Genomic DNA, 22,166 nt, shown 5'->3' with positions numbered 1-22,166 from the left:
CCTCTAAAATTATTTTGAAATATTATTGGTCTTTATAGTAGAGTAGCCAACAATAAATGAAGTGATATAAAATATGATTGTACACTATACTAGATTTAAATCAATAGTTGGAGATTACCAATAATTTTTTTTATTATCCAACTAAAAATTCACAAAAGGTGATCTAAAACATTAACTCTAAAACTATGGAGAAATTTAATATACAAATTTTAAGAACTATCATGGACTCTAAAAGTATTGTGTTTCTTATAGATTCCCTTCATGGGAGAAAATATACTACAAAAACAACAAACATTTTGAGATGCTAAGAATTAGAGTATCTTAGACCCATAGACTCAAACAACCACCAAGTTGACATAATATTCTCAATTTAAAGTAGAATATAGATAAGGAAGATCATTTTTTAGTCTAAGATAAAATCAAATTCAATGTAAAGTTATTATCTTCCATTGAACATAAATAATAATATTTAATAATAAACACAATATTTTTAATGCTATATTTATTATTGATATGTAAATGTCAATCATAGGTTTTATTTGCATTTACACTATACCAAGAACAAGGCATGTGAGCTAAATGGCCCAACAAGGATTTGAACCTTGGTGGTCACTTCACCAACAAAGTATTTAAACCGCACCACTACATGTCCAAGGACAAACTCCTAGATACTATTGTAGAATGACTGCAGATAAAATTAATTTCAATAACACACTTTAATAAAAAGTTATTTTCTCTTACAAAGGTATTTATTTTAAGTTTTTTTAATGAAAACGACTAGATTGCATAGTTATGAACATATTTGCACTTTTTAAAAGCACCTTACAATATGATGAATAAGCATATATCAAAACTTAATGTCAATTTTGACTAAATTGTTATGAATAAAGAGTTCAATCCATCAAAATCATCTAAAAATCAAATTCGACATAATACTTCAAAAAAAAAAACATATCATCATATTCAATCAATTAAACTACAATGCTAGAATTTCCTTGCACTTAATCCATACCTTACGAAATCCTTTTTCAGCACTAATAATTTTAGCATTAGTTCTTAAAGAACAAATTGGGCAACGTAAAGGAATTCCTCAACGTATCTGATAATCCAACTTCAATTTGAAAAGTAAATTACTTTTAGATAAACAAATGCAGAATTGCCTTTCCACCAAATTCCAATCTGTGTGATTTTGACTCAAACATTGCCTTTGCCAATCGTTATACGAAAGGAATAAAGCCTTAAACGAAATACTGGTAGATCACTCAAACGCTTTGCCAACGTTGCAAACCATGATTTTTTTTGGTCGGAAACGAAAAGAAAACCTAGAGGAGAACCAGTTGCTTATTTTTCCAAGTAAAGCATTTTAAGACTTGCATATCAAACAAAATCTGCCCATAAATATCCGAGAATATAATAACTTTCTAATGAATGCTATGCAAAGTTCAGAAAGAGGAAAAAAAAACCCTAAAAAGAAACAAGAGGCACAATCAATGGATTCAAAATCTTCTCCATACAATCGTTCTTATGCAGGGTCATTTAGCGAACAAGAGTCAAATAACAACTATGTCGCTCGCATTTCTTGTAAGCGATGCACCTGCTGCGTTCTAACAGTACTCCTTGAAATCTTGATCATTATATCAGTCATTGCCATTCTAGCCTTCTTTGTCCTGAAGCCCAAGAAGCCTGAATTTGCCTTACAGTATGCTCAAATGGAGTCCCTGAACATCGAACCTCCGACCCTTTCAGACATGGCAATCTATCTCACCATGAACATCACCATGATTTTCACCGCCATGAATCCCAACAAGGTGGGACTCAAATACAAGCCTGCAAATTTTTTTGTAATGTACGGGGGAATACCCTTGGGCTTCGCTACCATCCCAGCTTTCTATCAACCTTCACATTGCAATACAACTCTTCAGGCCCAGTTTGTGGTGAAAAGAATTAATATTCAGGAGAATCCCACTGTGGAGCTTATGAGAGATATCACTGTAAATCGTAGGCTTGAGATGCGTATAATTGGGGATGTTGAAGCTGGATTAACATTCATAGGAATAAATTTACCAAAAATTAAGGTATGCTTCAAATTTCAATTATTTAAATTTATTAAGGTTTTTTCATAGTATGTTTGTTAAGTGGTGTTGTTGTTATGATAATAAGATTTAAATTTCTATTTAATCATTATATTATGATAGCAAGCTTGAGCCTTAACTAATCTAATGTGAATTCATTCCTTCCAAATTTATCTACAGATATGTTATTCAATGTGAGTGGAATGTATAGATATCAAATATCTTCGTGGGAATTTTGAATAATTCATGTGGGGTGTGTGAAATTTTTGCAGGTGTTGGTGGATTGCGAGCTTAAAGTGAGGTCTCAGCAAAATCTTGTGAGGGACAAAACCAGAGGCGCGGATGAGGTAAACATATTATTATTATATATATATATTTAGTGTACAGAGAATATAGTTAAATTGAGAATTTTTAATAAACTATTTGATTCTTTTGAATTGTTTTACAGGTAGACATTTTCTCTTCTCCGGTGACGGTTAACCAAATGTGCTCAATACTTGTGTACGTATGACATGTAAAATTACTGGTATACATCGCAGTAAATGGTGTAAGCATGATTTCAGTGAAGTTGCAGATGTAAGACTGCAATTTAGATTGTACAAATATTGAGAACGATGTAATATACATGAAATATTGCGCCAAAGATGTATTGGCCAATGGTTTTGATAGAGAGGACAGCTAACATAAAAGCCGAAAGCAGTTAAACTAACCAGTTAGGAATGTAAACAAATGTGAATGTCTGTATACGAATTTTTTTGAAGAGTTACAGTCAGAAGGAAAGATGTAAATCAATTATTTTTAATGTAAAAGCATGCTTATAATGGGCTCATAATTTCATGATTATGACTGATTTTGTTTAGACGAGTTGATTCATCTGTTATATAAACTCTATATAAGTGTTTATTATATTACTATATAAAAAAGGTAGAATGGAATTATACTTTGCAATCTAAATAAGACATCTTCAAATAGATAAATGGATAATTATGTCGCAAGAGTTATAAAACTAGGTAGGTGGTTGTGATGGATCATGTTCTTTAAGCTTGTCTCAATCATTTGAGAGGTTTTGATTTGTAGGAATTATTTTTTAACTTGTAATGATGGCATCTTCATTTCAAGGAGATTAATTATTCTTTATGCAAGAAGTAATCAGGTTTAAGAGAGGAATTTTCTCAATATTTGGTAATATAGAATTACTTCTAAGATAGGGTAGTGAGCTAATAGAAGGCATGTAAGTTTCATCAAATCATTTACAAGCACCATGTTGATGGTAATTTTGACTATGATGGTCAAGATTAAATTTGAAAATATATAAAAAAATGATGTAAAATATTTTTATGCAATAATTTTTACTTGCACTTCAAGTGTTGTAACAAGTTTTTAGGTGAAGAATACTTTTGGTTTGAGAGATTTTAAAACTTCAAATTTTCATTGATTGATTCATGAAATTGACTAAAACAAAAGATTTATTTAATCTAAATGAAACTAAATTTAAGGTTTTTTGTCACAATGGTATTATCAACAATTATTACAAGCTTTCACAAGAAAATAATGATCCAATTGAAAAGTTGTGCATTAATCTTCATTATTTAAATTGATGGGCTTATGATGAAAATTCATAAGATTTTCAGATTTCTTATTAAACACTTCAAATTTTCAAACCTCATATTAGAATTCGACATTGCATATAATTGACATTGGAAAATTAAAAAATTGTATATTTTTCTCTAAATGTCAATGAAAACATTAGAAACCAGCTTGTGACTCCTATTAACATTTTGATACTATGGAGCTCACTGACAATGTCTTGTAAATTCAAAAGTGATTAAAAGTGTTGTCAGAAATCTTGTTCACATTGGCAAACTCTCCTCAAGATCTCCGAGCACTAATTCATATTGGCAATTCACTATTAAAGAAGGATTTCTAAGGGGACCTTAGTTCTTTTGATATTTTCATAGAAGTTGGAAATTCTCTTTGTCAAAAACCGAGCGAAAGATAGTGTTGAAAGAGGCTAAACTAATAAATTGTGTACTTATTTCTCACAACTAGTTGTCTCTTTTGGATCATTAAATTTAAGTTCATAATTCCTTCCGAATGACCGATCCATATTATGAATCAATTGTTAAACGGTGAACAAAAGAAATTTAATTATATTAACTGATGATCTTGCAAATTGTCTATCCAACAATCGATTAATTAAACTAAAATTAAAATATAATTGTTTTTTAATTTTTAATTTAATTAATTAAAAAAATACGGTCAGTGATACAATTCGATCACTGAATAGACGTTGCCTTGTGTTGTTGACAACTTTCTTCCACAGGCCCATTTAAGCTTCGTATTGGATACTTTATGGAACTTGGTTACCTTCCAGGCTACGCCGAAATGAAAGTGTTAACGTATTCTCAAACACCGACCCAAAAAGAATAAAAGGAGTTTCGTTGTTTACTTCGGTAGCCCTTTCCTTTATGACGGTTCAAAAGTTAGCAAGCAGCCGAAAGGAAGGAAAGAAAATGTTATCGACATTAAACCTTTACTTACCAACTCACATCCCCACGGTGATCTTGAAGTTCATAAGTAGCCATCTAGCTCCAAACATGCAGGAAAAACTGTTCATCAACTACTTTATCTCAAACGCTATAAAAATAATTAAACGGTTATAACAAGGGGTTTTGAAATCGGCCTTTCTCACATCTTTCCTGCCTGCACTGAAATGGGAGCTTTGGAACAGGCGATGGACTTCCATCAAAGCACGAGGTATAAAGGAATTTTATGAAATGTATAGATGCTACTGTCCTAGAGGACAAGCGTGCAAAATGTGGAAGCACAGACAAGGAAATGGAAGGGGAAGATGTGAAAAGATTCCACGACCCCTACCAGCATCTTCAAATCTGTATTGAAGTGGGAGCTTTGAAGCCATGTATGGAGAGCCATCAAAGCGTAAAGGAATGAAAATTTGCTCCGCCGAGCAGACATGCACACAAGATTTGGAAGCATAGGCGAGGTGAATGACCTGTTTGAAATAAACTCAATGAAGTTAACAGCCTCATGACATGCAAATTTTCAATGATCATAGGTAATGTACAAAATGGACTTGTGTTTATTATAAACAAGCAGAGAAACATTCAATAACTAAACTAAAATGAAAAACAAATAGAATATAAACATAATACACTACGTTTTCCATCATAACTGGCTACATCTACCAGAAAGCAGGGAATTCTCTCCATTTATCGATATCCAATACATGACTATGCACATCTATTTATACATTTATTCAGAAATGAAATGAAGAGATGGGGAATGTGAATAGTCATGTGACCGTTTCACAATCCCAACAATCTCCCCTTGAAGTCCAACTGGCACAGCCGTGTACTATGAAGCCCCCACGTTACCAATTCAAAATTCACATTACAACTAAACCCATCGAAGATTTGAGCATCACCAAACTCTATTCCAAAACACTTTGAATGAGTCTTCTCCAAACCAAATTAGAGTAAAAAACATCTTCTCCTAACACTTCACTCATTAAGTGATAATCAAGAACAACACTTTATTCCTACTTAAAATACATTCCTCTATCATGATCACCTGTTGATGCAGGAGCATCCCCAGTTCACAGCAATCTTGCATCTACCAAAAACATTTTCCTTTTTGTTTTGTTTTCTGTTTGCAGTTTCAGTTTTCCTTTCTGTGTGTCTCGGTTTTGGCTCATTGGATCATGTGGAGTTGGATTCTACTTGAAGAATTGATCATCTTTCTTTCTTTCAAACCACATCTCCTTTGGATTACTTTCTGGCAAGATATCACCACCGGTTTCCATGACAGTTTCTTGTTACTGGTTGTTCCTTTGTTACCGGTTGCCTGAGACGTATTCTGGTGATCTACTAGAACCCATTCTGAAGCTTGTGGAGCCTTGAGCATTGATTTCGATGTTCCTTGGCGTGTGGCTGACCTTCTACATTTCATCCTTTGGATTTTCCGGAGGAATATTTTGGTGGAGGCTGACCTTGTTCATTTTGCATGTTAGGTCTTGTTCTTTAGGTTTGATCCCTTTTGGGTTGACTGGATCCTTTGGATATATATATATATATATATATATAATCATGCTTTATAATGCAATCAATTAGAATCAATTAGAGTATCAGATAGATAGACTGTGCCTAGAAGATAGATCTTTCGATTCAAGGTTTCGGTTGTGACCTATTCTACTAGGCCTGTGTGTCGGTATGTTGGAACCCAGTTGTTACCGGTTGGATGTAATCAAATATCATGCAATAAAACTATCTATTTTGCATTACCTCCATCATATATGTGTGTTTCCATTGTGTTTACTCTTGTTGACTGGTCTGGACTGATCTCCTTGAGGTCCCTCCTCACCGGTGACTGCTTCAAGTGGTATCAGAGCGAAGTTTCATTCCGAAGGTTACATGTCCTGAATTTTGTTGTAGGGTGGTGGATTATGGACCCGATCTAAAATTGCAGAGGACTAGCATGAATCAATGGCGCACAGAGGAACTAGGAATGCTGGAGTGTGTGGGAATGCAGACCCTGCTTTGATGGAGATGTTGCGAGGAATAGCAGCCCAGTTAGAAGTAGTGGAGACAACCCAGAGAAGAGGTCAACATATTGAAGAGTTTTGAGTAGGGCGAACACTAAACTTCAATTTACCCCACTGGAATATGATGGGAAGTTAGATTCAGATGAATTGATGGATTCGATCTTGGAGATGGAGAAGTATTTTGATTTTGAAAACACTGCAGAAGAGAGGAAGGTGAGATATGCTTGTACCCGATTGAAAGGTCATGCATCTCTTTGGTGGGAGCATTTGCAAGTTGATAGATAAAGAAGAGGTAAAGAAAAGATTAAGACATGGGATCAGATGATTGCTAAGTTAAAATCAAAGTTTGTTTCGATGAATTATCAAGTGGATTTGTTCTAGAAATTATAGAACCTAAGACAAAAGGAATCTAGTGTGAAGGAGTACACCGAAGCATTTTACAAATTGAACATCAAATCCAAACATGTTGATGATGAAGTTGAACAAATTGCAAGATATTTGAATGGATTGCGGATGTCTATCTAAGATGAACTCAGTATGATTAAATTGGAGAGTGTTGAAAAGGCTTACCAGTATACACTAAAGGCTGAAGAGAAATTGAACAAAAGACATGAGAAGAGACAAAGAGGTAGAGGTGGAAGGTTTACCAGAGGAAGAGGATATACCGAAGGAAGAGGAACCGGTACATATCAAAACAAGGACAAGGAAGTGAGCAAAGAAGGTAATTCATACCAGAATGATGATAGAAATTTCTACCAGAGGAGAGAACCGGATGGTTATCGGAATGAGAACTTTTGAAGACAAGATAAGAGGACATTAGATGAACTTGCTTTAAGTGTGGAGGAGAAGGACACCATGCATTTGAATGTAAGAAGATAGAGGCTACTGGAAGAATAGGAGTAGTGGAAGAAAAATCCACAAGATCAGACAATAAACCGGAAGATGGAGAACTGTTGATGATGAGGAGAGATTTTTGTCATACAAGAGGAGATGAAGAACCCTTGCAGAGGAAGAACTTGTTCAAGACCAGATGTAAGGTATCCGGTAAGTGTTGTAAAGTTGTTATTGATAGTGATAGTTCAAATAATCTTGTTTTATAAGAGATGGTGAATAAGTTAAAATTGGAGACATTGAAACACCCCAAGCCTTATTAGATAGCATGGATTCAGGATGAGCATAAGTTTTTAGTAAGTGAACTGTTAGAGTTATCTTTAAAATAGCTAATAATTATTTATTTAATTATTAGTATATTATACTCTATGCTTAAGCTAAACTTAGGAATCTTATAATTCTTTAGGGTTTTCTCCTTTAGGGTTTCGAGTATCCTCTTATAAGGATCCTCTCTTTGTATTTTCATAACAACTGTCATTATTGAATTGCATTCTTGTTGCACAATCAATATGAGTTCGCTTTTTGGATCTCTGAATTCTGGCCTCCATAGCTTTTTTGCTTCTCTCCTTCTGTGACAGGTTTGCATGCAGGTGATCTTTGGGAGTTATAGAGTTTATTTTTCCTCAACTCCAATATGATATTAGAGCTCCTGATCTGCATGCCCCTGTTCTCTTCATGAGAGATTTTGGGTCTTTTTCTTCAGATCTGTGTATTCGGGGGTTTGTGCAGTTTTTTTTAAATTTTTGGGGGTAGCTGATTTTTGTACATTTTGGTGCCAAAAGGACCTCATAGTTGGATTCAGAAGGCTGATTCCATGAATTTTGATATATAATTTGCTTATTTTTGGTGATAGGGGCATCTGGGGCATGATTTATTATTGGCACATTTTTTGAAGAACAAAAATCCGTACAACTGTACCTACAAATGTGTCAGAAAATTTTGGTCCAAAAAAATGGATTTTTTTTCCTCTTTTTATGCCCTAAAAGAGGGGTTTTTTTTCTTTTTCTGGCCGTAACTTCGTTATACGGAGGTATTTTTTGACAAATATTATATCGTCGGAAAGCTCTTTCCGAGCTCTATCCATATCTAGAGGTTTGAGATTTTGATTTTTCTTTTTTCATGGCATTTTTTTCTATCAAAGTCAAAGGTTCATTTTTGCACTCCGGGAGACATAACTTGAGCATCCGAACTCCATTTTTCAAAAAAATTATATCTTTGGAAAGATTGTTTTGTGTTATTTTCATTCATATGAGTTTTTTTTTCTAGATTCTGCTTCAGGTATATTTTATTCATTTTTTTCTTTTCAGCACTTTGGTGAATATCTTAGATGTTTCAGGTCCTGGGATCTCTTTCTTTGAGTAGGATGTCTCATCTTTGACTGTTCTTTCTATTTCCATTCTTCTGACTCTTCTTATCATTTTAGCATTTTATTTATGCAAACTCACTAAGATAAAGTACCACCATGCATTGTATACTTGGGATCTTGCACATCTTGTGCCTTATTGTACATGCACTACTTATAAAGTGCCATGGGGGGGTTGATGTTTACCTTATGTTTTCCATCTACCTTTGTCAAGTGAGTGTTCCTTCCATGATATTAGCCTCATGATATGTGTCAAGTGAGTGTTCCTTCCACGACACTATGTATTTTCTCTGCACCTTCAATGTTCCTAGTTCTTCGTCATGCGGTTCTTGTTGGCCATTATTTTCAGTGTACCTTTCCCTCTCCCTTTTTGAGCATTATGGAGAGGTTTGTCCTATTGGTTCTAATGCTTCCTCAGTTTGATTGATCAGCTCTTTAGGATTTGGTGTTTCATTTCATCTGTATCGTTGAGTTCAGTTGTTTGCCTTTGTTTGTCATCTGATTTGAGTAGTGTCATTTGAGGGCACTCATGCAGATTACAGTCTTCTCTACTTGGTCATGTTCTATTGTACTGGAGGTTCTTCAAATCAGCAGTTACTCTTCGACAGTGTTTGCCACTATTTCATGCTTCAGTGGTGTTCTTCATTCTCTTCTTTTTGTTACAATCTTCTAGAACACTCTTGTTTGGAGACTTCTTAGTCCTTCACTTGAGCTTTCATCTCTTCTTGGAGAAGAGTTTTATTCCCATAGGGTGTTTCTCCTTTTTCTCCACTTTACAGAGATTTTATTGTACCTAGATACCTCATCAAACCTAGTTGTCGGGACCCATTGTTGCTTTCATGCATTTTTTACATGCTTTTTTAGTCCTTAGTTGTTTTCTAGCTACTTCCTAAGTTCATCTTAAGGGGGGTGTTAGAGTTATCTTTTATTAGCTAATAATTATTTATTTAATTATTAGTCTATTATACTTTATGCTTAAGCTAAGCTTAGGAATATTATAATTCTTTAGGGTTTTCTCCTTTAGGGTTTCGAGTATCCTTTTATAAGGATTCTCTCTTTGTATTTTCATAACAACTGTAATTATTGAATCGCATTCTTGTTGCACAATCAATATGACTCCTTTTTTTTGGATCTCTAAATTTTGGCCTCCATAGCGTTTTTTCTTCTCTCCTTCTATGACAAGTTTGCATGCAGGTGATCTTTGGGAGTTGTAGAGTTGATTTTTCTTGAACTCCAATATGAACAGTGTTTGGTAAAATTAAACATTGGAAATTATTATGATGAAGTTTTGTGTGATATTATGTTTATGGATATTCGTCATCTTTTATTGGGAAGACCTTGGTAGTTTGATAGACAAGCAATACATGATGGGAGGAAGAATACATACACTATTGTGGCCAATGCGATGAAGCAAACCTTGTTACCTTTGGAGGAACCTTTGAAGAGTGAAGTTTGTACAAATGCTAGAATCTATTTAGTAGATGGAAGGAAATTCATGGATGGACTAAGACATGGAAATGTGTCTTTTGCCTTAATTCCTAAGAAGACTGAGAGACCAGAACCAGAAGGAGAACACCCAACAGAATAAGATATTTACTGATAGTTAATGAGGACACCATTTCAGATAATGTACTTGATGGATCACCACCTGTTAGAAGTGTTAGTCATTGCATGGACTTGGTTCCTAGAGCTAGTTTGCGCAACAAAGATGCACACCGGTTGACACCGATAGCAAGTGAAGAACTGAATAGACAAGTGCAGGAGCTATTGAAGAAAGGTTTGATCAGAGAGAGTTTGAGCCCTTGTGTAGTACAAATAGTATTAACACCTAAGAAGAATGGAGAATGAAGGACGTGTATTGATTCAACAACAATAAACAAGATCACAGTAAAATATCGATTTCCTTTGCCAAGGATGGATGACATAATAAATTGTTTGAGTGGAGAAAAATACTTTACAAAGATAGATTTGAAGAGTGGATACCATCAAATCAGGATGAAAGAAGGTGATGAGTGACAACATTTATGACAAATGAAGGACTATCTGAATGGTTGGTGATGCCTTTTGGATTGACTAATCCACTGAGCACTTTCATGAGGCTGATGAATGAGGTATTAAATAAATTCTTGGGTAAGCTTGTTATTGTGTATTTGGATGACATTTTGATTTTTAGTAGAACAAAAGAGGAGCATTTGTTGTAGTTAAGACAAGTTTTACAGAGGTTGAGAGAAGAAAAGTTGTTGATCAATATCAAGAAGTGTACTTTCATGAAGGACAAGTTAGTCTGTTTAGGATTTGTGATATCTGAGGATGGTTTAAAGATGGACCTTGAGAAAGTGAAAGCCATTGTTGAGTGGCCTACATCGAAAAGCATTGGAGAGGTAAGATCATTTCATGGATTGGCTTGTTTTTAGTAGAAGTTTATCAAAAAATTTAGTTCACTTTGTATCCCTATGACTGAGACCATGAGATGAGATCGAAAGGAATTCAAGTGGACCACCGGAGCAAAACAAAAGTTTTGAATTGTTGAAGCAGAAAGTGATTGAGCAACCTATGTTAGCTTTACCAGATTTCAATGCAATTTCAAGTGGATTGTGATGAAAGTGGAACAACAATAGGAGCAGTTTTGAGTCAAGAAGGGAGAGCAATATCATATTTCAATGAGAAATTGAATGATGCCTAGAAGAGATATTCAGTGTATGATCACTAATTTTATGCCATAGTTCAAGCCTTGAAGAAATGGAGACACTACTTGTTGCCTAAGGAGTTTGTGTTGCATACAGATCATCAAGCTTTATAGTATTTAATAGTCAGAGTAAGCTGAATTAGAGACATATGAGATGGGTAGAATTTTTATAGAGTTACACCTTTGTGTTGAAGCATAGAATTGGGAAATCTAACAAAGTTGGTGATGCATTGAGTAGGAGAAGGAATTTTCTGACAGAGATGAGAGTGACAGTATTCGGTTTTGAAGAATTGAAGACCTTGTATGATGAAGACCTGGATTTTGCAGAACCTTGGAAAGCATGTAGAGAGCTGGTTATGGTTGATAGGAACAAATGGTTGGATTATTTCATTCAAGATGGGATGTTATTCAGGGGAGTTCAGTTATGCATACCTAAGAGTTCCATGAGAGAGAACCTATTAAAAGATAAACATAGTGGAGATTTAGCTAGACATTTTGGCATTGATAAAATAGTTGCATTGGAGAGTGAGCAGTACTTTTGGCCCCAGATTCATAAGGATGTTAAGAGATATGTGCAGAGTTGTAGAGTTTGTCAAGTTGCAAAAGGTAGTAGTTAGAATGTGGGATTGTATAAACCTTTGACAGTACTGATAAGACCTTGGGAGGATATAAGCATGGATTTTGTGCTTGGATTGCCTAAGACACCGAGAGAGAATGATTCTATATTTGTGGTAGTGGATGGATTTTCAAAGATGGCTCATTTCATACCTTGTAAGAAGACATTAGATGCATTGCATGTAGCACACATATTTATCAAGAAAGTGGTGAGATTACATGGATTACCTAAGAGCACAATTTTAGACAGAGACACTAAGTTTGTTGGCTATTTTTGGAGAACACTTTGGAAGAAGATGAAGATAGATTTTAAGTTCAGTTCTATTTTTCATCCACAGACCGATGGACAAACTGAAGTAGTTAACTGGATTTTGGGAAACTTGTTAAGATGTTTAGTGGGAGATAAAACCAGAAGTTGGGATTTGATCCTTGCACAAGAAGAGTTTGCCTATAACAATTCAATGAATAGAAGTAATGGAAAACACATTTTGAGATTGTTATCGGAGTGTAGCCTAGAGGAATAGAAGAATTGAGAGACATTAGCAGTGAAGACCAAAAGAGTTCAAAAGAAGAAGATTTTGCAGATCACATGGAAGCATTGCATATTTAGGTTAAACAACATTTGGAAGACATGAACAACAAATATAAGGAGAAGGAAGATGAGAAGAGGAGACATAAGGAATTTGAAGTTGGTGATGAAGTGATGGCATACTTGAGAAAAGAGAGATTCCTAGGTGGAACTTATAACAAGTTGCAGATGAAGAAGTTTGGACCCAGTAAGATTTTGAGAAAGTTCAGTTCTGGAAATGCATATGAAGTGGAGCTACCAGATAATCTAAGTATATCACCTATATTCAACATTGCAGATCTTAATGAATACTGTGAACTCAAATTCAATGAGGACAGTGTTGCAGACCTTGAGAAACAATTTCCCTGGAAGGAACCAGATTAGATTGAAGAGATTTTGGACAGTAGGATTGAGCATAGTACCCAAAACAATCACTACAAAGAATATCTTGTGAAGTGGAAGAGCAGACTAGTTGAAGATTCATCTTGGATTTCTCAGGAAGAGGTAGACCGCCTTGGTTTCCCTCTAACCCTAGTAAAGTGAGAGGCTCACTTTTTTATTAACCCCGAATGTTTGATACAGGAGCATCCCTAGTTCACAACAATCTTGCTTCTACCAAAAACATTTTCCTTTTTGTTTTGTTTTCTATTTGCATTTTCAGTTTTCCTTTTTGTGTGTCCTAATTTTGGTTCACCGGGTCTTGTGGAGTTGAATTATACTTGAAGACTTGATCATCTTTCTTTCTTTCAAACCACATCTCATTTGGATCACTTTCTGGCAAGATATCACCACTGATTTCCATGACAGTTTCTTGTTACCGATTGTTCCTTTATTACCAATTGCCTGAGACCTATTCCAGTGATCTACCAGAACCCATTCCGAAGCTTGCAGAGCCTTGTGCATTGATTTTGATGTTCCTTGGCATGTGGCCGACCTTCTACATTTTATCCTTTGGATTTTCTGGAGGAATCTCTTGGCAGAGGTCAACCTTTTTCATTTTGCATGTTAGGTCTTGTTCTTTGGGTTTTCATCCCTTTTGGGCTGACTATATTCTTTGGATCGATATATATATATATATATATATATATATATATATATATATATATATATATATATATATATATATATATATATATATATATATATATATATATATATATATATATATAATCATGCTTTAGAATACAATCAGAGTATCAGATAGATATACTATGCCTATAAGATAGATATTTTGATTCAAGGTCCCAGTTGTGATCTATTCTACTAGGCTTGTGTGCCAGTATCTTGTAACTTGGTTGTTACCGGTTGCATGTAATCAAATTTTAGGCAATAAAACTATCTGTTCTACATTGCCTCCATCATATCTATGTGTTTCCATTGTGTTTACTCTTGTTGACCGGTCTAGACTAATCTCCTTGAGGTCCCTCCTCACCGGTGACTGCTTCATCTGTGGTCCCCCTTGATAAAACATCTAAAAACTTGTCATCTTCCTTGGGAAATATAATCGATAGTCTCTCTTGAAATTGACCCAACAGAAGCTCTATACTCTCGTCAGTACAATCAAGTCCAATTGATCTGAGGATTCCTTTGATGTCATCCGTAGAAGATGAAGAGTCACCGCCTAGTGCAACTAGCAACTCTCCTACCAGAGGTGGTCTATAATCTTGCCAGTCACCAAACACTAGCCCTTTTCATAATATTTTTGTTCTCCTGGAATTTGGCGTCGAACATATTGCTAGTCACCAAGCATCAAGTCCCTACCATCCAAAGGAGAGGGTTTGTAATATTATTGGTCCACTGGCACTGGACCTCTTCCATATGTCACAGGAGTCCTATAATCTTCACGACTTGTACTAAAGCCATGACTGAAGGTTTTGAGTAATTCTGCCTCTTCAGCTTCAAATTTAGATTCGATCTCTAATCTCTCTCCTTTGTCATCTTCCTCAAAGAAATTATCTTCCTTCTCACTTTCCTCTACTTGACTCAAGGTTTCCTCATCTTCATGGCTTCCCTTGTGAAGGGGCATGAAATCCAGGTCGCCATCGTAGAGACTCAAACTCATAGGTCTCCTACACCTTGCAACTCTTCACCTGCCTGTTCACTTGATTAACCTCATGAGCCTTTTATGCGAGGGAATAAGCCTGCAAACTATCTTCCCAGGTTGTCTCTTTTTTCCAAGAACAAGGATGACATCAATTTTTTGGTCATCAAATATTTGACCAATATATGCCATGGTTGCATCAAGAGTAGGGAAATAAACAAGTCGAGTATGCTCCCCTTATTCAACTGAATCCTCCTCTCTTTTCCATCCATCCCACCAATGTACACAAGGTCTCTTTTTAACTTCCACATACACAGCGCCACTCTCTATGGTATCTAAATTGCAAAGAAATTTGTTGATGATAGAATTAGCTTCATCCATCTTTGCTCAAACCAACCATGACTCTGATACCAATTGTTAATTATAAATGAGCAAAGAAAAAAATTCAACAACCGAACTAAAATGAAAAACAAAGAAAGTATAAACACAATACACAATACACAATACACAACGAATTACGTGGTTCACCATAACTGGCTACATCCATCGGAAAGCAGGGAACTCTCTCTATTAATCGATATCCAGTACATGACTATGCGTGCATCTATTTATACATTTATTTAGGTATGAAATGTAGATATGGGAATGTGAAGAGTCATGTGACCATTGGGCTTCACCTACCTAACATTTTGTTGAAAAGGTTTTAGAAATTTTGAAGAAACTTTTTGGAAACTTTATTAACATCGCACGCCTAGGTTGTAACGTTGCTTCAAAGAAAGTGTTTAAATCAAAACGGCTGTCTAGTCTCTAGAATGCATCAAGATATCATTATCCTTTCTACATTATAAATACATTATAATAGATGTTTGGTGTATTCTAGGGGTTGGATAGCCATTCCCATTTAAACCCCACTCCAAGTTGATGATATCTACACCATTTAATGGATATTGGGTGAGGAATATCTTATTTATAGCATAGGTATTAGTTGAGTTCCAACATCTCTCTCATATTTGTGGTGGTGTTGTTGGACCTAGAAGAGAAGGAAATTATTCATTTAAAGATTAAACCACTAGTCAAAAAAAATGTTTTAGAAGGCTTAAATGATCATTGTTGTTTGTTGCTACCTATTCTTAACTTTCTAATGGATGAAGAGCCCACTTGACTAAAGGTTTTTATATTGTTGTTTAGAAACCATCTATACTTATTGATATCCCCACCGTGAAGAACCAAATGAATTTCAAGGACAAAAAGTTCGCAGAAATATTGAAATAAGTAATGGGTTTTTGTGGGGAACCTATGGTTAAATGGATGTTCAATAGTTTTGAGGAGGAAAATGAATAGTGTTTTTATATTGGTATAGCTAGATTTAAGCTATAATGTAAATAAGAAGAATTTTGATTGTATATGAGATATTTTGTTCGATAGTCCAACATTTAAAGAGAATATAGCTAAAAAACCTTTGTTTAATATGAAACATTTTGATTATAGCCCAATAAAAGATGCTTGTTTGAAATAATAGATAATCTAAATAATTACAATATTATATATATTTTAAAATCTTGAAAAAAAAAATTATAAATAATATTAAAATAAAATAACACAATTTATATATTAATGTAGATAGAGGGCAAGTCAATTTAAAATTCTATAGGTTAACGATAATATATAATTTGTCTTATGTTTAATTTGACTGACTTTAATATATTTGTATTTGACCAACTTTAATATATTTTTATTAATCATCCACATCATCAACTAACAGTCGTAGATCCGATCGGGATTCTGTCCATTATTCTAGTGATTTAAGGGAGAATTATTGTATAGAGATAATTATTAAATATTTTAAGCAGAGTGAATGTCACAATTTTTCAACTAATAAAGACATACAATTATTAATTTATTAGTGTTTTAAATTCAAAAACTCATATAAACTATATGTTTTGCTTTGACTGTGGCAAAAATCTTCAGTCAAGTCAATCCCATGATAGGAAGAGGATTGAATTTCTATTGCTTTCTTACAAGTCACAACAGCAGGGATGTGTCCTTGACTCGTGTTTTGTTTGATAATGGAACAAATCTTCAGTCAAAGTTAATCCAAAAGATAAAATGAGGGTGATCAAACATGTACGGTTAATGTCAGAAATAAAAAGAGGAGGATCAAACATGTATAGTCAATGCCAGATATAAAAAGAGGTGGATCAAACAAGTATTGGATGCTTGGAACTGTACACTCAATACTCTGTTAGCCACCAGTAAGCACCAACTTATGGCAATCCCAATATTATGTATTGTTGCTATATTTATTCAGGCTATGTTTGCAGAAGGAACAGTGAAGCTAGGGGCAAGCCTTAAGCCCTCTGTTTCAGGCCCAGAACAATCATGGCAATCCCAGGGCAAGAATTTCAGTTTTGGATTTCACCCCAGTGAAAAGAAGGGACTCTGTTGTGGGAATCAGCTTTGCTAACATCAATGATTCAACTCTGGTATGGACTGCGGGCTTCAATGGCGGAATTGAAGTGGGAGAAGGAGGTTCCTTCGCTTTACAGAGTGATGGCAAACTAGTTTTAAGCAATGGGACACAAATACTTTGGCAGACAAACATATCAAGTCTAGGCGTGGCATCTGCAGATATGCAAGATGATGGGAACTTTGTCCTGCAAAACAGTGGTTCATTCACAGTTTGGGACACCTTTGCGAATCCTACTGATACTCTGGTGGTCAATCAAAACTTCACTGTGAATCAAAGCCTGCGATCGGGTCCGTATACATTCACCTTGCAGCCCAGCGGAAATTTCACACTGAAATGGAACAACTATATCACGTACTTGAATGTGGGTACTCCACTAGCTACCACAGCATCTCTCACCGGACAAGGAATTTTCAAGCTCTCCAATTCTTCAAATGATGAGATATGGGTGTCTCGGAGTGTAGATTATACGGACAATTCTATCACGGTGCGAAGAATGAAGCTGGAATCAAATGGGAATTTAAGGTCCTATGGATGGATCACTAGTCTAGGGATATGGGAGCTGGGATGGAGTGCTGTGGAAGACCAGTGCCAAGTCTATGGATGGTGTGGAAATTTCGGCGTGTGCGTTTACAATGATACAGGTCCTTATTGCAAATGCCCATCTGCAGAGTTTGATCAGATAGATCCCAATGATGCCAGTAAGGGATGCAGGAGGCAGCAGGATATAGCACAGTGCCCTAATAACCATAGCATGCTTCAACTGGATCATACAAAATTCTTATCTTATCCCCCAGAGTCAGAATCATCAAATTCTGAGATATATTATTTCGGATATGCAGATTGTTGGCAGAACTGCCTCAAGGATCCGAACTGCACCGTATCTACAATCATGGCTGATGGTACAGGCACTTGCAGGGAGAAGTACAGCAACTTTACCAGTGCTTATCAATCAGTAAGCATTCCAGCCACTTCTTTTGTAAAGGTATGCGGTCGAGGGCAGCCTCTAATTCAAGCTCTTCCTCCAGTAAGTATTGTGAATGAGTCCAAGGTCCCTACCACAGGGATCCTGATATTAATTATCATTAATAGTTTTGTAATAAAGTTTTGTAATAGTTTTATTTCAAATTAGTTTTGTGTTATTTGAGAGTGAGTTTTTCTAATTGAAAAAGCTGTACTGTAATACAATATATAAGCATTCGAATAACACACTGTAAGACTGCAGTCTTGTGGAGGAGCCTTCTTAAAATGTTTTTTTATTGCGTGTTGGGGAAAATGTTTTAAAGCTTTTTAAGTATGGGATCAGTATGGGATCTTATAGATTTTTAATAACGGACAAGCTTGAAATTTTTTAATCCAAAATTTCAAGAAATTGGCGGTCTTATGATTATTATTTCAGCAAGAAGAAATATTAAATCTACAATTATGTTGTTAAATCTAAGTAATTTTTGGTTCTAAAATATTTCAAAGGGTGCTGCTAGATTTTGTAATATTATTCTAAAATAGATGGTCTTTGTCAAATTTATAATATAATTTAAATTCAAAAATTTATTTAACGTCTCATGAATTTTATTATGTTTTATTTTCAATTCATATATATATATAAAACAATTAAAGAGAATTTGAATGCTACCAAAACTCCTTCCTTCATTTTCTAGATTAAGAACTTTCATTATATTCATTGTGCTATCCTTCAAAAACTATCAATTCTTAACATGTAGGACTCATTAAATCGGTCACTTGCAGCAAGAAACTTTTGATACCAAATTATTTTGAATACCCAATTTAAAAGGTTTTGAGGACATATGGTATCTCTTGTGTTTTCATAAGAATCTCCTTATGTCATATCTATCTTTCATCATATTTTATTTTAATTTTTTATTAGAATACTATAAATAAGTTATCTTTAATGATATTTTATTTTATTTTTTATTAAAATATTATAAATAAGTTTTGATTAAGGGGGAAAATAGGTTTTTAGGGGACCCGAAACCTCTTACAACAAATTTTGAAGGGACCTAAAACACTCGGATTTTTCACGGATCTGGAACCAACAAAGGAACACTGCAAAAAGATTCATCAATGACAAATAGTAGTCTAGCCACAAACAAACAAGATGGATCAAATGTTACATAACTTGTGGCAAAACAGAAGGCCAAAACCACCACAAAATATTTTACATAAACATGAACATAGGGAACAAGGATCCCTCAACCATAATCATGGGTTTTATCCAGTCTCCCATAACCTTATCCTTGAGATTGATCCCAATAGAAAGTAGCATACACATAGCAGAAATATCATCACTAGCTCCCTTACAGCTAAATAACAGGACATCAACAACCCCCCAACAATAAATTCAGGCATAACTAATAGCAAGACAACTGCTAGCATCCAACCCGCCCCTAGAAGAAACAGAAAAAACAAGGTTTTTTAAGGCTCCCTCAACCTTAAGGGTGGGTTTTACAAGGTTCCCACAACCAGTAGCAATGGGTTTTTGAAAGGCTCTCATAACCTTGGTCTTGAGAGAAAATAGAGCAGAACAAATTTTGCCCTCCAAGATCACCACCTCAATAGGTGAAAAATGAGAAAATCCAAATAAAAGACCACCCTCTGTTTCTAAATAGCTAAGAAACAACTCATCATCAGTCACCCACCAGCAACTCCCAGCGTCCACCATAGAACCAAACTCCACCTGAATAGGAGAAAGGTTATCTCTAGTATCATCCATATCCACCTCGAAAAAAGATAGAGCCACCTCTGTAAGGCCAACTAGAGTAAAGAAAGGCTACAGGGAGAGGGCCATCCAAAAAATAATACTTGCAAAATCACAACTGGAGCAGAGATGGTAACCCTTCATGAGATCAACAATAAAGACCAAAGGACACAAAAGGCTCTGTCTAAGACCACAAATGGCCTTCGAATAAATATACCCGACCTTTCCATCAATAGAGCCTCCATAAGAAACAGAAACCCCTTCATGACACCCCAAGAGATAACCAAGAAAGCTCTGACCTAGGGGGTAGAAAAAAAACATCTGCATCTATCGAAGCATAGACCTTCAGATCCAACAAGAGGATGGAAGTGAGGGGCACTAGAAGCAACCAGTCCACACCCACCAATAGGGCCACAAGAAAGGACCCCAAAGAAACCACCAACACGCCAAATAAGAACAGGTCAGCCGCCATACCAATACCATCTTCAACGTAGCCCATCTCAAAAACCCCAAACCAAATGCCAAAATTGTCAGCATCACTCTCCACACAAACCTAGATGCAGACCCCACCACGAACCCTCCTCCCAGACCGTCGGTCAAGAAAAAAGACATAGAAGGTTATCGAAGACCACTGACTCCACCAACGAGGGACTTGAGCTGAGGTGAAACAAACAGAGCCACAAGGCTCATAACACCCGACCGGAGGCCAAAGAAGGAGAACAAATCCTCTCAAAGCAAAGGACACTTCATCTTCATCCGCATCCACTTCCCCTTCACTCTCGCCTTCCTCCCCTGTTGCAAAAACCCGAGCCCTTGCAGCTCTCCCACTCCTGCTTCTCATGTTTGAATAAAATATTATAAATAAGTTATTCAATATGAATGTATTGATTATAGTAATTAGTTAATAATGTTTATTTAGATTTTTTATTTTATTGGAAAATTATTTATTTTAAATATACAAAGAAAAGTTTGGAAAATCAAAATGAATGATAAATAAATTTTATATCAAATTTTAATTTATTTTATTAAAAATTAAAATGATCTATTGATATAAGTTTAAATTTAAATTAACACTTTTATTTTTAGGATGTGAAAGAGATGCACAAATAAGGAAACTTAGAGAACATCTTGCTCCACTAGATATCTCGAGGTTTTCATTTTAGATCAATCAAGTTGGTAGAAAGATGTATAAGATTAAGGGGACTTATAAGAACTTTGTTCCATATTTATTTGAAATTAATCTTGTCACCATCAAGATATATATGTTTAACTTTTGAATGATGTTTTCCAAGCTAGTTAATTGGAAAAGGCATTTCATTGTCCCCAATTCAACTAAGCAAGGCAATAGCTATATTCTTTTGAGTGCACTCTTGAGATGGTGGTGGATAAAGGTTTGAGTGGAGTAATGAAAAACCAGAGTGATATAGAAGAAATAAAGAGATTCAAAGAGTTATCAAGACTACTTCTAAAATTCGATATTTTATATTCTATTATCTAAAAATTTCAAAAATATATAATTTTGAGATTTTCCAATATACAAGTGAAAAAATACACTAAAAGCATATAAATATGATCTTTACCTACAAACTTGATCTAGTACAATGCACACTCATATTCTTATATTCCTTTATTCATTATATATTTCTCTAGATAATTTCTCTACTATTTAGACCAGGTATACTAATGAATAATAATGAACAACAATATCTAGTCCTTTAAACACTTTATGATAAACATGCATATCTAAAATTGCTTTAGTGAACCAATGGAAGTGATCTTTGCACTCTCCTTCCTAAAATGTAAGTTATATTTCAATTATACATATTGGTATTTATTGGACATGATAAATATAAATGCAATTGAATGCTTCAAATATAAAGACATGTCAATAAATCGCGCTACTATGTGTTTAGTTAGCTCATAAAGGTTACTAAAATGGCTGTAATTTAATAAAAAATTGAGTTTAAATTTCAAGGATCAAATTTATAAATGATAATTTTGAGTGGGAAGATCTAGAAAGACAATGGATATTTAAAAATGAGTAAATGACAAGTGCAATAAATGATAAAATATTTATAATTTTTTATAGATATAGATAATAAAAGGTCAAAGTATTATAAAATGTTTGTAATGGAAATAGGTGAAAGCTACAAAAATGTGTCAAATTTAACACACAACAGTTTTCA

General features: G+C 34.8%; 2 protein-coding genes across 2 annotated transcripts; both read left to right on the top strand.

Moving 5' to 3' along the window:
- Positions 1–1,441: 1,441 nt before the first annotated feature.
- On the top strand, positions 1,442–2,890 carry LOC131058140 (NDR1/HIN1-like protein 6). Its single transcript, XM_057992129.2, has 3 exons — positions 1,442–2,075; positions 2,345–2,419; positions 2,521–2,890. Exons 1-3 carry the CDS (start codon positions 1,491–1,493, stop codon positions 2,581–2,583), a joined length of 723 nt encoding a protein of 240 aa, XP_057848112.2. The 5' UTR covers positions 1,442–1,490; the 3' UTR covers positions 2,584–2,890.
- Positions 2,891–16,971: 14,081 nt separating this feature from the next.
- LOC131859226 (G-type lectin S-receptor-like serine/threonine-protein kinase At1g34300) lies at positions 16,972–18,396 on the top strand. The gene is made up of 2 exons (XM_059212800.1): positions 16,972–17,022; positions 17,164–18,396. The coding sequence occupies exons 1-2, from the start codon at positions 16,972–16,974 to the stop codon at positions 18,394–18,396; spliced, it is 1,284 nt and encodes a 427-aa protein (XP_059068783.1).
- The last annotated feature ends 3,770 nt before the right edge of the window (positions 18,397–22,166 follow it).

The sequence above is a fragment of the Cryptomeria japonica genome, chromosome 10 (genome assembly GCF_030272615.1).
Source record: "Cryptomeria japonica chromosome 10, Sugi_1.0, whole genome shotgun sequence".
NCBI classification, from domain to species: Eukaryota; Viridiplantae; Streptophyta; class Pinopsida; order Cupressales; family Cupressaceae; genus Cryptomeria; species Cryptomeria japonica.
The sequence above is the reverse complement of the archived record's forward strand: the minus strand, read 5'-3'. Positions and strand labels throughout refer to the sequence as shown.